This window comes from Centrocercus urophasianus, unplaced genomic scaffold (assembly GCF_019232065.1).
Source record: "Centrocercus urophasianus isolate 14NV4802_14NV808 unplaced genomic scaffold, USGS_Curo_1.0 seq_74, whole genome shotgun sequence".
In the NCBI taxonomy this organism is placed as follows: domain Eukaryota; kingdom Metazoa; phylum Chordata; class Aves; order Galliformes; family Phasianidae; genus Centrocercus; species Centrocercus urophasianus.
Window position 1 is genome coordinate 916,462 of NW_024885355.1, and position 17,417 is coordinate 933,878.

Consider the following 17,417-nt stretch of genomic DNA (forward strand, 5'->3'; position numbering starts at 1 on the left):
ATAAATCAAGGCCAAACTGCAGACACACAGGTCTGAAATGCCTTTACAGGTCCAATTTCCTGAAAGTGAGAAATTCAGTCCTGATGATTCAGAGATACTGGCGTGGACATAACTGCAGGAAGAACTATGGTGCTGTAAGTATATGCGTGCTTCCTTACACTTCTGCCTTCCTACATGTTTTAGCTGGGACCTAAATTAGAGTTTTCTGGCTCAGTTTGCCCCACCAGGTTTGGGTTGGTGGGATGAGAAAGGAATTGTGTCCCTGCTGTTTTGCCTTCTGATTAAAGACAGCTCCTTATCACCTCCATGCTGTCCCTTTTGCTCATAGATTAGATTTCCATTGTATCAAATAGTCACTTGGACTTTTAAAAGCCTTGCCCTACTGTCCAAGTGATTGAAAACTCTGAAAAACAGACTCCATCCCCATATGTGATCACATCTGCAAACAGGGCTTTCTCCTGGGCTCTCCTCAGCCTAATCCATGGCCTTCATCTCTCCTTGTCCTAGCTAGTTTTGATCCTAAAGTGGGTCATTTCAGAAGTGTGCTGTGGTCTAAAGGGTTCAGTATCATCCTGTGAGGCTGCAATAGGATAGAAATTGCCATTTCCAGACTGATCAAGATGCTGCTTGCTTCCACAAAGCCAATTCATGGGAAGAGATCTGGAGGAGCAGCGATTCGCAGGGAAGTTATAGAGTCACAGAATAGCTTGTTTTGGAACAGACCTCAAAGGTCTTATAGCTCCAACCCCCCTGCCTTGAGCAAAGTTGCCAACTGCTAGATGAAATGCTAAAGTCCATGGGAGATGTTGGAACTCCATGGGAGCAGGCTCAAGGTTGATATCAGGAGCCAGACCTTTTGAAACCTCTCAAAGACAGAAACCACAGGTCTCAGTGGGCAAGAAACTCCCTTCATCCTCCTTGGGCTTCAATTAACGCAGCAGCCAGAGGGCTTCATTTCTCCACCCTCTTGGAGAACCTCCCTCCTGGAGGGTTTGTCTTGGCGAGATCTGATTTCAGTCACTCTTATTTAAGAAGGAGATTAGCAAAGCAAATCTGCTTAGGGTGAGCTGCGGTGGATGGGTTTCATGGTTCTCCCTCTTGCAGATGCGTATTGGCTTCCTGAGACTGCAGGCCCTCTACCGATCCCGCAAACTCCACAAGCAGTACCACATGGCCCGCCGGCGCATCATCGAGTTTCAGGCCCGCTGCAGGGGCTACCTGGTCCGTAGGGCTTTCCGTCACCGCCTCTGGGCTGTCCTCACCGTGCAGGCCTACGCGCGGGGCATGATAGCACGGAGGCTGTACAAGCGCCTCCGAGGAGAGGTACGTATTGTGGAGAGGATGGTTGTGGGAAATAGAAGTGGGGAGAGGGAGGACAAATAGGTTAAAGGGCGCCAAAGAATCCTAAAAAGTAGGAAACGTCTCTTGAGAAGGGCTCCTGTGTTTGTTCCTCAGTATCATCGGCGCCTGGAAGCAGAGAAACTTCGGCTGGCGGAAGAGGAACGGCTCCGAAAGGAGATGAGTGCCAAGAAAGCCAAAGAGGAAGCAGAAAAGAAGCATCAAGTATGCCAGGATTGCTCTTTCCAGGGTTCTCTCACTATTTTCAAGGGCCTGCTTCTGCTCCGTTGAGGGGGAATGCCAAAAATATCTGAGGGATTTCTGCCCTGCTTGAGTTATTTGTGTTTAATTCACTAAAGCCCTCTGTGCTCTATCTAGACTTAGACTTAGGCTGCTCCAGAATTTCTGATCTGCTGCAAAGGAATGTCAGAGATTACGGTTGTTATTTGCTTCCTTTTGGTGTTGTATGAAGGCTGAAGGTGGAATTGTGTAATGTGTATATGTGCAAGTGTGCACATATGGAAGAGAATGTATTATTGCTTTGTCCTTCTACAGTTACGGAGCTGAGATTCTATATAAACATGCTACTGTTTAGCTCCAACTCACATGACTGGGATAGTGTCCTGAGCACTGAGAACCCCACATTTCTAAAGCTGGTCTCCATGGAATTCAGTGCCACCTCTCTGGAGTCAGCAGTTGAGTCACTGTACATTTTCTCTTCCAGGTACGCCTTGCCCAGCTGGCCCGCGAAGATGCAGAGAGAGAAGTAAAGGAAAAGGAGGAAGCACGTCGGAAGAAAGAGCTTTTGGAAAAAATGGAGAGAGCACGCAACGAGCCAGTGAATGACTCAGAAATGGTGGACAAAATGTTTGGATTCCTAGGGACGACCTCCTCCCTGCCTGGCCAGGAGGGGCAGGCACCCAATGGCTTTGAGGTACTACAGATGCACGCAGGTTGACTGTGACGTAAAAGGCTTAACAACACATGAATTCATTAGGGTAGGATGGGGCAATACTAAAGGGAGTCTTCCTTCCAGAGTTCCTTCCTTCTGCACGGCCCCAAAGATTTGCTATGCTGTGTCTGGGACAGACATGCTGTTGCAAGTTTTCTGCGGGGCTGCTACATGGAAGGAAGCAGTATTGCTGTAAGATCAGTGAGGACCTGTGGCCTTTGTGATTTTTTTTCATCACTGCTCAAGTCATTTGGCACTTGGACAGCCACTGCCACACTTAATGCTTCTCCAAGTGCTGTGGGGACATTACTGAGCAAAGGCATGTCCTTCTGGACTCAGGATTTGCTTGGGCTCAGGAGTGACATTTCATGGTTTTCCCTCCAGTTGGCTTTTCTTGATGGAAATCAGATAGTCAGTGAAGTCAGGCCCAAGGGGGAAGTACTGTTCAGCATCCAAAAACGTGCTGACCACCTGACAACCACTTCCCCACCAGGATCTTGAGCGAGCCCAGAAGGAGCTGGAGGAAGAGGACCTTGATGCTGCGTTGCCTCTCCCTGAGGAAGAGGAGGAAGATCTCTCAGAGTACAAATTTGCCAAGTTTGCCGCCACGTATTTCCAGGGCACGACAACACACACCTACATTCGTCGACCTCTCAAGCAGCCTCTCTTGTACCACGAAGATGAAGGAGACCAGTTGGTGAGGCAGGGGAGGAAAACCCTTGAGCAGGGTGGGTTGGAGCAAGCCTGGGGAGCCTTTCACCTGAAGGGCACCAGTTTGCCTTTGGTATACACTGGTGTGTGTTCATGGTTCAGGGGAGAGCACAACTCTTATCCACTGGGGATGCTCTGAGAGTAAGACAACAAACATTAGAGAGACACAGTGGTGAGTTTATCTCTATACCTTGATATTTAAGACAGTTAATGAAGTCTTCTGGGCTTAGGTCATGGAAGATGCAAATTGTTGTGCTGGTACCATTTGCAAAGCTGATATTTGGCACATGCAAATGTTGTTTCTTGCCTTGACATGTGCACCAGTGCAGAGCTAGCAGAGGAGAAAGGCTTGCCATATAACCAACAGTACAAGGGCAGAATTGTAAGGAACATTACAAAGGCCATGAATTTTGCCTTCTCTATGATTCTCTTTCTCCTCTACAGAGGGTTAGAAGTTCTCAGTCACTGTTTATGTCTTTAGGACAAGAGGTAATTGTCGGAAGTCGCTCCAAGGGGGAGGTTGGATATTAGGAAAAATTTCTTCTCAGAAAGAATGGTCAAGCATTGGAACGGACCACCAACAGAGAGGTGGTGGAGTCATTGTCCCTGGAGCTGCTCAAGGAAAGGGTAGATGTTGCACTGATGGACATGTTTAGTGGGCATGGTGGGGATGGGTTGACAGTTGGACTAGATGATCTTAGAAGTCTTTTCCAGCATTAATGATTCTGTGATTCCATCTGAATGTGACATCTTCTAGCCAAGACGCAAATCCCTTGTAGGATATGCAAACATATTCATGATGGCAAGAAAACAGTTCCTGAATTTGTGGTCCTGGCCACCAGCATACCTAACTTTTCTCACTCAGATGAGATTCATGCTGTAAGCAAATTAGTTGTGTGTCACACAGGTAGGCAAGGAGACTATAGTCATGGTCCCAATGGATTCACAGAATCATAAGATATCCCAAGCTGGAAGGGACCCACAAGGATTATCCAGTCCAATGTCTGGCTCCACTAAGGACATGGTTTGACTACCACCTCCATTGCCCTACTGCAATCTGATGGAATTAAACTTTATTTCAACAGGCAGCACTTGCTGTGTGGATCACTATCCTCCGTTTCATGGGAGACCTCCCTGAGCCAAAATATCATACAGCCATGAGTGATGGTGGTGAGAAGATACCAGTGATGACGAAAATCTATGAAACTCTTGGGAAGAAGACTTATAAGAAAGAACTGCAGGCTCTGCAGGGAGAAGGAGAGGTAATTGCTTTCTAATTGAGGTAACTGTCTGTTGCAGAGATGGTATTTTCGTATCAAAATATGTTGGGAAGAAGTTAATTTGTCAATTTTATCTGCAGATGTGCTACAAAGGGAGAACTGTCTGTGTGTCAGGTGTTGTTCCTATCACTTCTTTACAAAGATAACCAAATGCCTCCAGCAGTACTGTCAGGGAAGCACCCTGATATTTCTCATGGGGCTTTTATCTCTCTCTTCTTCCCCACATGGCAGTGTCCTGAGTCACTGGTCTCTCTTTTGGGGGATTTTGTGTTGATTTGCACTGGGTCAGGAGAGAAAAAATTAAAAATATGCCCTTAATCTTCGAGCAGGAAGTGAAGAATTAGCAGGAGATTAGGCTACAGAAATCCCTATTGCGTCTTCAGAACATTCTGGGAAGTATTTGGAGGACTTTGTCAAAGGACCCCTCCCAGATAAGACATTGCTTTGGATAAATCACTGTCCATAGCACTGACACACTCTCATTTTGTCAGTTGTTTTGTACAGTATGGTAAGCTGTTACCTGGTATTAGGATTTGCTGTTTTTATAGATGGTGATTTCATTCAGTACTTTCACTCCAGCACCTGAGAAGGAGAGCAATCTGATTTGCATTTGTATTTTGTAAAAATATGCACTAAGAATCACCTTCCCTTCCTTCTAGCTGTCATTTTTTTGCTTGTTTATTTACAAAAAGGCATACTGTATCCAACCGAGTTGTTAAGTAGTAGAGAAGATAAAGAAAATTTAAGTCATCATTTGCATCTCCTGCTATACATGCTCTGAGAAGTGCACAGCAGTGTAAAGATGTTTGAGCTGACCCTAAGCCTGATGGTTTGTGAATCCAGCTTGACTTTGTGATGGATACAAACCATTAAAGCTGCAGGGCTCAAAGTGTTGATCTGGTGTAAAATCAGTCATTTCAAAGATGTATAGTTTTGGGGAGGTTAACTGAGTTAAAAAGTAAAGCTATTGTTCATGCCATCTCGGTCTCACAGCTGGCAGAAAGCTGGCAGAAAGTCAACAGAAAAATCATATCGTATGCTTGATGATATGTAATCAGTGCCACGTGACATTTTATTTTTGTGGGAAATTTGATAGAGCACAGAGCTAGGTAACGATGATGAAACCATAACGGGTAACAATAGCTGCCCCCGAATCTCTGACAAGATGACTTCCAGCTCACAAGTGTGCTATGCAAATCGCACATCTCAGAGGGTGATTTTGCTCATCTCATTTGTGAAGTGGGAACAAGCCTGAACAGGATACAGTACAAGTGATGGGGCATAGTTGGACTAGGAGTCAGCCACTTTTTCAACATGGCATGGTCTTTTTGCAGCCATCTCCAGTTTGTAATTTTAATTTGGCTTAGGTTCATTGATTAAATTAGACAGTGGTCAACTGCAAAATTCAGAGCCCAACCTGGTTTATCATGGGGCAAAAGGAACATGGATCCAGAATTCTAGTTCCTACCTTCTTCTGAAATGTCTCAGTCTCTGCCCTTTGCAGAAGTCTTGGAGAAGCAGAGGCAGCTTGCATTTGGCAGGGCTCTCCCTCACCACACTGCACTGCGTGTTTCTTGCTTTGCAGAGTACTCACATTGACGGGCACAAGAAGAACAGTGTGCGGCACAAACTGGTCTCCTTAACACTCAAGAAGAAATCCAAACTGACGGAGGAGGTGAGAGGAGATGCTTGGCCGCCTGGCAGCACAAGTGCCGTTGGATTGTCTGCAGCCCTCTCTGACTCTCTTCTGCTTTTCCCTAGACAACATAGAACCAGCCCTCCTCTGGGTTTGGCGCTACCTGTCTCTCTGCCTGAAAGATTTAAGGAGTGTTTAAGGGGAAAGGTTGGCTTCCCGTGTCTCCTTGAGTCATTCTGCACCTCGCGCCGGCCTCCCCTCGGCTCCCGTTCTCCATCCATTCAGCATCTTCCCTCCCCTCTTTCACAGCCCTCCGTCCAGCTGCTGATACCTCTCACCACTTCTGATGGTCTGAATGTTACCCCTGCTTTTAGCTTCCTGCCCTCCTCTGTGTAGTAGGTAGCAGGGGAAGGCCATCCAAAAGTGCTCACCCATCCTCTGCCTCTCTCTTCTCTAATTCTCCTATGCGTAGCTATCCAAAGCTGAGAGCTTTAGGAAATACCATCCCGAAAGAGTGAGGAGTAATAAGGCTTTTGGGTAGGGGGATGAGAGCAAGGCAAACACATGGATTCAGTCTTTTTCATAGTCTTGTCCACTTCCAGAGCAGGCACCAACTCAGCTGCTTGAGAGCATGAAAACCTCTCTCTGATATAGTCACCCTCCTTCCCTTTAGTGTCAGAGGAAAGAAGTAGGAAGCAGTCCAGCTTCAGTGTCCTAATGTGACTCTGAACACATGCTCTCTCTAGTGGCTCTAAAAAGAGAATGAGTTGACCAGCTGAGGTAGAGAACTGTGGGCAGAGAGGTGGATGATTGCCAGCCCAAAAAGCACCATGCTGTGTGCTTTCATCTGCATTGTTAACATGGAGAGAGGGTCCGTTTGTTAGTATTTTAACAGGTTTTTTTTTAATATGACTAAATTGGAAGGACCAGCCTTCCATGGCAATAAGTTGGATTATCCCAAGCATCACTGGTGACTGTTTTTCAGCTGTGGATCCAGCCTAGTGTTGGGATGCAAGGGTGCCATTGTAGAAAAGAAAGCAAAAAACTAAGCAGGTGGAAGTGTGACCAGGCAGAGCCATTTTCATCTTCATCCATACCTAATTAAAGCCAACCAATTCACAACCTCCCATCACTGACAATGCATAGACTGAAAAACTTCTGAGCCCCTTCCTGGCTGGTGGAGGAGTCCTCCTTGGGGGGCACACCACATGTGGGTTGGGGGTGGGGGGCCACAGTAAATGGCTGTACTGAAAGAGAGCAATGTGTCTGGTTGGCAGGTGACAAAAAGACTTCATGACGGGGAGTCAACACTCCAAGGTAATAGCATGCTTGAAGACCGGCCCACCTCCAACCTGGAGAAGCTCCATTTCATTATTGGTAATGGCATCCTCAGGCCAGCATTAAGGTTAGAAATCAGGACAAAGGCATAAATATGCCATTCTTTTAATTCCTTCTGAAGCTATTCTTCTGTGCTATTCTTGTCCAAATGATTTTGCCAGTGTGTGCAGCTTTATCATGCCCTCATCCTTCTGGTGTGTTGCACAATTTGGCTGGGTTGGGTCATGTTCCTTAGTGTTCATTTCAGGCCTGATCACAAGACCATGCAGAGGGACTCAAAGGCTTCTGAAAGAGCTGGTGGGTGCTGGATTGCTTCATTAGCACTCACACTTGCTGTTCACTAGCCTTTGCTTTCCATTTGACCATTTACGCCTCTTTCATTTGTGTGAATATTTTTGATGGCAAAAAAGTGAAAAACTCAAACTCATTTCTGTTACTAAGTAAAGCATTCAAAAAACAGAAACAATCAAATTAAAGATGACTATGTATCTGTGTTTTAGCCCATTTATATGTGTGTGTGATGTAATGCAATCAGTTTCATTTTATCCTCCCACTTCACTGGGAAACCCTTAGCCTTATGTTTCTGTACATCTACTCGATCTAATTGCATATTCATGAGTTTCTCCATGGGGTTTTTTGGTGTGACAGGTTGGTTAACTAGTTTTTGCTGCTTTGCATGTAGATAAGGAAATACCAATATCCCTCATTTTGCATGTGGAGAATTAAAGTCAAAGGCAAAATTGGACATTAACTCCCCAGATGAGATATCCATCCATGCATCAGAGTATGGGTCTACTTACACATGAGATGACAAACCTAGATCTCTGCTGGAGCAGATAGTTCCCAACATTTCTATAGTTCATGTTTAGGTGCCCCAAAAATAACTGTCAGCAAATAAGGACTCACAGTAGGTGGCCCAGTTAGTTTAGGAGGCTCACTTGGTATCAGGGGGAAACCTTTATAAGACTCCATCTGTCTAAGACTCCATTTTCCAGAAGAAGCATGCAGAGACCTGAACCTTGAGACTCCCTTTTGTTTCTCTTTTCTGTAAACATCAGTCAGCAATGCAAAATTTCTGCCGAAGCACAGGGAAAACCCAGTTGAGAACTGGAGAAGGAAAGCATTTGATAGACCATGAAGCAACCAGAGTGACCATCATTAGGACTGTTATATGAATGTCCTTGCAATTCCAAAATGAACCTGCAGACAGGGTTTGGCTCTTTCTCTGTTAAGACTGAAAAGCGCCACCTTGTTAATTCTAATTTTTATTTTCACTTCTATTTCAGGGATGAAATTTATTGTCAAATCTGCAAGCAGCTGACTCAGAACCCATCCAAAAGCAGCCACGCCAGGGGCTGGATCCTGATGTCCCTCTGTGTGGGGTGTTTTGCTCCTTCTGAGAAGTTTGTAAAGGTAAATTGTAGATGAAATTTATGTCATATACCATCTGCTGACACATTTTCTTCCCCATCTGTGGGACCAGCTTTTCTCTTGAGTTTGATAGTGGAAGGAATCCTGGTCTTCATCCCTATCAGAAATGACAATGGCAAAAGTTCCTAATGAGAAAGAAAAAGAAAAATGTGCAAGATCCTGAGCTTAGTGTCTAACAAGGATCAGAGAAATTACTCCTGATAATGGAAATTGGCTCTCTCTTTCCACCTACTCTAAAGAGAGAGTAGATCACAAATTCAGATGGTATCTCCTACACTCCAGATGAAGATGTGATTAGGTAACCTCTGTCCAGAAACTGTATTATCAGAGGTCACGTGTGAAATTTGCACACCCAGAAAGACCCACATATCTCCCATTTCTCACGTCCAAAGATCTATGCATTTAGACAAGCATCTGGTGTCTTTGACAGTTACTCAAGGCATGTCCTCTAGTTTGATAAGGAACAGTATTACACAGCAAATTATAAATCTGATCTATTCATGGAAAGGATGATCCATCACTGAAACAGACAGCACAGAGAAGTGGTTGAGTACCAATCCCTGGAGGTATTAAACAGATGTGTGGATGTAGCACCAAGAGACATGGATTAGTGGTGGACTTGGAAGTGTTAGGTGATGATTGAACTTGATGATCTAGTGGCCTTTTCTAATCTAGGTGATTCTATGATTCTATGTAACGTATCTTCAGGAGCATACTCCATGTTTTGTTCCTAGATTTGAGCAGCATTCCTTCCAAATGACTTATACACCTCAAGTCTGACCAGCACCCTCTGGGCTGCTGAAGTTAATCCCATGATTTAGAGTTTGACTGGCTCAGGGCAAAGAGCTCAGTGCTTTGTCTTTGCTTTGACACAACATGACAAGGCTTCCTTTGACCCTCCCAGATTTTTTAATGTTAGAACCTAGAACTGCTCCCAGACCCATGGAAATAAAGGTGTTACATTAATATCCGTAGATATCAGATCAGGTTCTGTCAGAACTGAAGCCAAGAATAGAAGACCCTTTTTCATCTCCAGACACTGTCAGGAAGAAATATAATAATGCAGATAAATCACTGGCAAAGTGGCAGAAAATTAAATTATACCTGGTAATGTGATCTGAAAAAGTATATAACAGGGGACTGTGTGAATTTAAATTTTTAATAATGAAAGATTATTTTAGGTGAGTGAAGCACTTCACGGATATAATTAATGAATAACTCTGAAGTCTTGGAACAGACTGCCCAGGGAGCTGGTGGAGATACTGTCCCTGGTGGTGTCCAAGAAACATGGAGATGTGACACTTGGAGACATGCTTCAAGATGTGGTTTAGTAGCTTAGTGGGTAGTAATGGTGATAGAGGACGATTGGACTAGATCTTGTAGGTCCTTTCCAACTTTGTGATTCTATGACTCTTCTATGACTGTGTGGTTTAGCGTGCCTGGTGGTTAATGGTTGGACTAGACGATCGTAGAGATCTCCTTCAACTGTATTGACTCTGTGATTCTGCCTCTGCCCAAAGTCCTGGTATGTGCTGCAGTGTGTGTCAGTATTCCCAAAAACATTCTACATTTGTTCATCTTGGGCAGCCCTTTTGCTCCTTGGACTGCTGGAGACAAAAGAGAGTGTTAATACCAACTTATTTCAGATACTTGTCACCTCCTAATAGAACATGGAAAGAGAGAGACTCCTCTAGAGGATGATTCTGAGACCGTGAATGAGAATCCTGCTCTGAATCTTTCCCCAAACATTTTCTGTCCCCATGGGCAGCTCTGGTGACTGTGGCTCCTTGGATGTGAATGTGGACACCTCTTGCAGCTGCACACACTCTGGTTATATTTCTAAGCTCCAGTCTTGCAGTAACTTGGCCCATGTCCTGGAGCTCCTCTGAAGCGTCTGTAGTAATCCATAGGGACATAGTAGACATCAGTTTAAAACATTATGTTTGAAGATAATACATTCTCCCATTTAAATGTTAGTTCTGCCCCTGGCAGCATCCTTTCCCATGCAGACTCATTTTTTTGTTTTTGTGAAAAATAGAGGGATAGTCAAAGTTTGATGGAATTCAGTGAATTCATTGTGAAGCTGCACTAACCCAGACCACTTAGTCCAGCCTTTCTGGACTGGGAAATCAATGCCATGTCAACACCAGACGTTACTATCATACTCATAACCTCATAACTCATTTGGCAGTAATTATTCACCATTTAAACAGAAGAAGAAGCAAATAAGGGTAAATATCTCTTAGTGCTTCTTCTCTATACTCTGTTGTGCAGTGCACAGTGAATGTGATATCAAATTCCTGGTTAATTTTTTCCTGAAACCTTCATTTGGGTTCTAACTTTAATAACAGCAACATTATGGGAAAAAGAAGATGCAGGATTTCAAGAAAGGATTATGCCTGGAGGCTCTTCCAGGACCCTGGAATATGTCAGTAAGGACTGAACACTTTGAGATGGATTTAGGTGATAATGAGGCATTCTTAAATATGTTTTCTGTTCCCAAATATGAAGGTCATGCTTTCAATCCTATTAGAAATCTTCATCACCTCTTATGCTAAGCATGGTTCAAGACACAGCACCCCAGTCCTTTGCACTTCTCTTTGATTTACAGAACTCTTAGTCTTAGCTACAAGTTTAGCCAAGACATTTATGTAATGCTTTTAGGTGTATCTCTCAAACTGCGGAAGTCATTGGATTTCATTTTCTAAGCAAAGTATTTTTAACATATGGTGAAGTACTTCAAATTTTGGCTTAGGGTCCAATAAAATACAGTTTAAAATCCAGCTAAGGAAACACCTGTTTAATGTAATTGTGAAATATGTTTTCTATTATCAGCTAAATGTTCTGAGTCTTGCTTGCTTACAGTTTCCCATGATCATTATTTATAGGTCTTTTTCATTCACTCCCATCATTTTGTCCTATATTCAATAGTGTAATGGTTTAACCAATGTGTTCCCTGCTGCAAACAGTACTTAAGGAACTTTATCAATGGAGGCCCTCCTGGTTATGCTCCCTACTGTGAAGAGAGGCTGCGGCGGACGTTTGCCAATGGGACAAGGACACAGCCACCAAGCTGGCTGGAACTGCAGGTATGAGCCCCTCCATACCGTCCCAAGTCTGCTGGGGCTCGGGGTTGGATCTTTTCACTGTCATGGGAACTACAGCTCTGGCAGAGCAGAAAACATCATGACAAAATGCCTATTTCTCTCAAGAATTTTCAGGTTTTTAGAATATATTACATTCCTCTTGCATCCTGGCCTTGCTCAAAGGCATACTGAAGATCATACCCTTTGCCTACATCAGTGCTTTTAAATTAAATGCATTTGAGAATGCTCTCAGACATCGACGCCAGCTGCCATGAAGCAAACCCCCATGCATGCTAGGAATTCTTCCAGCTGAAAATGGCTGCAGGCAAACTGCCTACTGAGAATGTCCTTGGAACATCACAGCTGCCCAAGCTTCTTCAGGAGCAGCTGTAGTTGGAATAAGCCCACTTAATGCAATATTTGCTCTTTTTCTGTGCTGATTTACTAGCACAGATGATTGTTTTAGTGCCCAGGAGCATTCCTGAGCCTGGTTGGATTTACTAGATTAAACACTTCAATGATTGAATGTATTATATACAAGAAACAGTTTTTTCAGTGTTTCCAGTGACTGACCATACATTATCCAGTTGAGAATGCTATGGTAGCATTGAAATATAGCCAATTAGTGGAATTAGGGATTAAAAAAAAATAGCTACCATTGCTGGGGGGAAGAATACATAGGTAAATAACCTAGAATGTTGAATGCCATCATAAAGTCTGACTTTAATCTATTAGGCAACCAAGTCCAAGAAACCAATCATGCTGCCTGTCACATTTATGGATGGGACAACAAAAACACTGCTGACAGATTCTGCAACTACTGCTAAAGAGCTCTGTAATTCATTGGCTGACAAAATCAGCCTGAAGGACCGTTTTGGCTTTTCACTTTACATCGCACTTTTTGACAAGGTAGGTTATAATTAATGCTTCTGACTAACCCTATAAAAGAAAAGGGAGATTCTCCGTGCTGTCACATCTTCCAGGGGGAAAGAAGGACGTTGTACTCTAAGCAAATGCCCAGTCAGAAGATCAGAAAGAAAAATACATATACGTATGTATGATTTTTACAGAATGAGAAGGCATACACTGGAGTAGTTTTTGCAGAGAGACTATGAAATCTCCCTTCTTGAACATATTCAAAACAGAGGGCATGGAGCAACCTGATCCAAGATGGACCTGCTCCAAGCAGGAGATTGGACCAGAAACCTGGTCCAGAAATCCTCCAGAGGTTCCTCACGCATAGACATCTCCACCTAGAGATATCAGATGAATTTCACCTTTTCCCTCCACGTTGCTTAGGTTTCTTCACTGGGGAGTGGCAATGACCACGTGATGGACGCTGTGTCCCAGTGTGAGCAGTATGCCAAGGAGCAAGGAGCACAGGAGCGCAACGCACCGTGGCGGCTCTTCTTCAGGAAGGAGATCTTCACTCCTTGGCACAACCCAAGTGAGGACAATGTGGCCACCAATCTCATTTACCAACAGATTGTCCGAGGGGTGAAGTTTGGGGAGTACCGGTGTGACAAGGCAAGTCTCCTCAACAGCTACTGGTCTGATCAACATACATCCTTATTATGGTGAAATGTGCTTCACAAAAGGGAATAAGAAATCTTCCTCCCTGGGTACCTGCTAGGTTATTAGGGTATGCACTTAGGAAACAGAAGCTACAGAAATCAGATCCTTTTGGCTGGAGAAGGATCAGATTCTCCTATGGGCTGTGAGCACCATCCCCTATGGACTTTTGGATCAGAGAGTGAATGTCACCTCATCCATCACCCCCAGTTTGAAGGGCTACAGGAATGCTGTAACCAATCCACCAGGTCAGATTCCTGTTTGGTGAATCCTGCTAAGCTTTAGGCACGAGACAGACAATTCAGATTACATACAGCTGTGCTATGCAGTACAAACCCAGTGCTGAAGGGATGTTGGAAGCAGAAACCCATGTCTCTAGAGTCTCTGTGAGCTTACAGAATTTATAAAATTGCTCAGGTTGGAAAAGATCTTAAAGATCAACAAGTCCAACCGCAACTTAGCCATTCTACCCTAACTCCAACAACCCTCTGCTAAATCACGTCCCTGAGCAGTTATTATTCCAGTGTCACCGAAGTGAGCTTCTCAAAAGACATTAAAATCTCTGAAAATGCCCAGTGCATTTTGTCTTGCTTCTGTTTAAAATTATCCAGGCGTCAAACTGAAGATATTCTTCTTTCCTAGCACCTAAGTCCTCTCCTTTGAACTAGTAAAGACCAGGCACTATAGGAACTAAAGCATCTTTTCCCATCTTTATTACATTAACATCAGCTCTTTTATCATGTGTGGATCTCACAGGAAGAAGACCTGGCAGAACTGGCTTCCCAGCAGTATTATGTGGACTATGGGTCAGAAATGGTACTGGAAAGGCTGCTAAATCTAATTCCATCCTACATCCCGGACAGAGAGATCACTGCATCGAAAACAGTGGAGAAATGGGCTCAGCTCATTATAGCTGCACATAAAAAGGTAAGATGATAGATCATCTGATAATGGCCAAGATATGTTTCAGTAGCTTCGTGTGCCTTCTAAATATGTCAGACACTACAGCTCAAATCTTGGCTGCACCTGAAATTAAAACAAAGGCAAAGGACATGCTTTGCACTAGTCATGTCCAACAAATCTACCACTGCTTTTGATGCAAGAAGACAACTTGCAGAGATGCACTCTGCCTTTTCTGGTGTTTCATTCCTGACACACGAGATTGTGGCATTATTGATTCTATTACAGTGGCAGTTTGTGACCCCAATCAATATCAGATTATTGTACCAGATGCTGTGTAACCTCCCTGACTTGTTGAGTCATCCAGGCACAAGGACTGGCATTTGTTTAAAGACAGGATTCCACCTCAGATTAAGATATCTAAATGCAAGCATCTCCATCTGTGTTATGTCTCACTTCCCATCACTCTCAGTGAAAACCCAGGGGCTCAGTTCTGTTGCCTAAACAGAGATGCTTGGGGTATTCCTGCTCCAAGAATCTTAGGCCCTCCATCAGCCTCTCAGCTACAAAAATACAAAAATCTCAGGTTTCGAAAGATGTCCTAAATGAAGCTAGATGCCTGTGCTTAAGGGCTATCAAATATCTACTTCCAACTAAAGGACTGTCAAGCTAAAAGGCAGACATCTATGTTAAGGAAACCCAAAACCAGTTGAGATGATCACACCCAGGTTTGTCACTCTAGATGCTTGCCCAGACTTCTCAGAGTCTAATTATTTCTGAAGGGGGAACTAGAATTTTGCTAGGAATTTCTCCAGCTTCTCAGTTGTTCCTGTAGGACTTTGGGCCTTAGCATCATCAAGATCTAAATATTGGTTCCAAGATCTTCAGATGTCATGGACTGAATGAGTTTCAAGGAGTTGTATTTTTTGCTCTCTTTCTGAGATATAAATTGGTTTGTGCTTCATGTTGCTTACGGTTTGCTTTGTCGGTAGGGAATTTATACTCAGAAGAGAACAGACCCCAAAAAAGTCAAGGAAGAGGTGGTGGATTTTGCACGTTTCAAGTGGCCTTTGCTGTTTTCTCGGTTTTACGAAGCCTTCAAATTCTCAGGTGAGTCAATAGAACACACACTGGGATGGGTGGGATGGTCAAAAGCAAAAGGTAGAAGAATTAGGGACTCCACAGACAAGACCTAATGGGCCATCAGGTGATCTGTTTTGAGTATGTTGCTTTTTGGTGCATCCTCATTAGCAATGGCTCAAGCCATGAGTCTGCCATTATTTCTATTGTTAAAAATAGCTGATTTTTGTTATTGCATCCTTCTTTGAAACACAGGCTTCCTATGTCGTACCCTTAATGAACTGGTTGTATGTTTTGCCTTCAACCTAGGGCCAAGCCTACCTAAAAATGATGTGATTGTGGCTGTCAATTGGACAGGAGTGTACTTCGTGGATGAACAGGAGCAGGTTCTCTTGGAGCTCTCTTTTCCAGAGATCACAGCGGTGTCAAGCAGCAGGTAGACTTAGCTAATGTTTTTTGCCCCTAAAACAGTCTTTTTCTTGACTTTGACTTTTGATACCGTTATATTTCCTGTTTATATCTCCTATAAAAACATATCCCAGAGGGGGAAAGCTGCAAGGACAGAGTTTCACCTTGGCCACCATTAAAGCAGATGAATACACTTTCACCTCCAACAATGCAGAGGATATCCGGGACCTGGTAGTGACATTCCTTGAGGGACTAAGAAAAAGATCCAAGTATGTGGTCACTCTCCAAGACAACCCAAACCCTGGTAAGTAAAAGTAAAGAAGGTAAGGAAATGCATAGGCATATTAATTACTCCAAAAATCTTGCAAAAAAAAAAATCATACTAACGAATGGTTATTTTTCTTGTAGTGGGAGAAGAATCTGGGTTCCTCAGCTTCCTCAAAGGAGATCTCATAGTTCTTGATCAAGACACAGGAGAACATGTGATGAATTCAGGGTGGGCAAACGGATTCAATGAACGAACCAAGCAGAAAGGGGATTTCCCAACAGACTCTGTCTATGTCTTGCCTACTGTCACTATGCCTCCCCTGGAGATTGTGGTAAGCTGTCTTACAGAACAGCAATACTTGATGCAGAGTCTGAGGAGGTCAAAGTCTTTCTGAGCAGTTTGGTTTTCAGAGAGTCTTTCTGACAATAATGTGGACCAATGTGGCTGAGAGAGGTGACATGTTTTCTAAGGTGCAAGTGATTTGTTGTAATAGTGTCTTAGCTTTCTTCTAGTCTCATCACTTTGAAAACCATGAGATTGGGACTTGGCATATCCATTAATCCTTTCACATCTTTCCAGCTGGCACAATTCTTTTTCATTTAGGGTTAGAAGAAACCACTACATGCATTCATAGAGCACTAAGTTCCAAAGCACATTCTCTTCATTAGAAAACAATCCCCACTATGGAAACATTTGTTATTCTTTGTATTAGTGATAAAGAATGGCACAGGGAAATGGCACTTTTACAGTTCTTACTGTCTATTGACTGAAATTAGTGGGTTATTTTTACTCACTCATTGCCAGTCTCTTCATTTTATATCTGCTTCCTATATATTGCATCAAACATATGAGTTAACAGACAACTTTTCATCCCACAGGCTCTGGTCACAATGACCCCTGATCAACGACAGGATGTTATCAGAACCTCCCAGATGGCAATTTCAGACAGCGAAGAGAGAGTGAAGCCATACACCTTGGAGGAATTTTCCTATGATTATTTTAGGTGATTTTTTTCGACGGTCTTCAAAAAATACAGGAGTAGAAATCCGTCTCCATGTAGGTTGGGAATCAGTAATTTTTTGGCCACTGGAAAAGACTGTAACTATCTTATCCTCCTGTGTGACTGTACAACAATAGCTTCCAGTTTAGGCCATGGCATGAGTTACAAGTGTTCCACAGGCAGGGTTTTATGAATTAGGTGGAAACGTTTTCATCTCAGCTCCAAAGCATACTCCACGGCAGCCTACCAGACTGACCCCAAAACTGCCCTTTCTGCTCAGAGGGGCTGACAGGCCAAAGAGGCAGACCAAGTCCTCTAGGATATTGTCATCCTGGTGGGCTTGCTCTACTGGGCAATATTTTTTCATCATTGCTGCCCATCTCGCCACTGTCATCATCTTTCCTCTTGTGATTAGAA

The 17,417-nt window shown here is 43.6% G+C and overlaps 1 protein-coding gene across 1 annotated transcript in view; it reads left to right on the top strand.

Moving 5' to 3' along the window:
- MYO7A (myosin VIIA) overlaps positions 1-17,417 on the top strand; it is a 63,135-nt gene that overhangs the window by 34,191 nt on the left and 11,527 nt on the right. The window contains exons 21-38 of the mRNA XM_042838226.1: positions 50-134; positions 1,105-1,323; positions 1,456-1,563; positions 2,063-2,272; positions 2,784-2,987; positions 4,087-4,263; positions 5,867-5,956; positions 7,195-7,322; positions 8,542-8,668; positions 11,656-11,775; positions 12,508-12,681; positions 13,072-13,299; positions 14,101-14,271; positions 15,237-15,354; positions 15,634-15,760; positions 15,867-16,036; positions 16,141-16,331; positions 16,879-17,003. Coding sequence (XP_042694160.1) covers positions 50-134; positions 1,105-1,323; positions 1,456-1,563; positions 2,063-2,272; positions 2,784-2,987; positions 4,087-4,263; positions 5,867-5,956; positions 7,195-7,322; positions 8,542-8,668; positions 11,656-11,775; positions 12,508-12,681; positions 13,072-13,299; positions 14,101-14,271; positions 15,237-15,354; positions 15,634-15,760; positions 15,867-16,036; positions 16,141-16,331; positions 16,879-17,003 — 2,772 coding nt within the window. The remainder of the gene's footprint in view (positions 1-49; positions 135-1,104; positions 1,324-1,455; positions 1,564-2,062; positions 2,273-2,783; positions 2,988-4,086; positions 4,264-5,866; positions 5,957-7,194; positions 7,323-8,541; positions 8,669-11,655; positions 11,776-12,507; positions 12,682-13,071; positions 13,300-14,100; positions 14,272-15,236; positions 15,355-15,633; positions 15,761-15,866; positions 16,037-16,140; positions 16,332-16,878; positions 17,004-17,417) is intronic.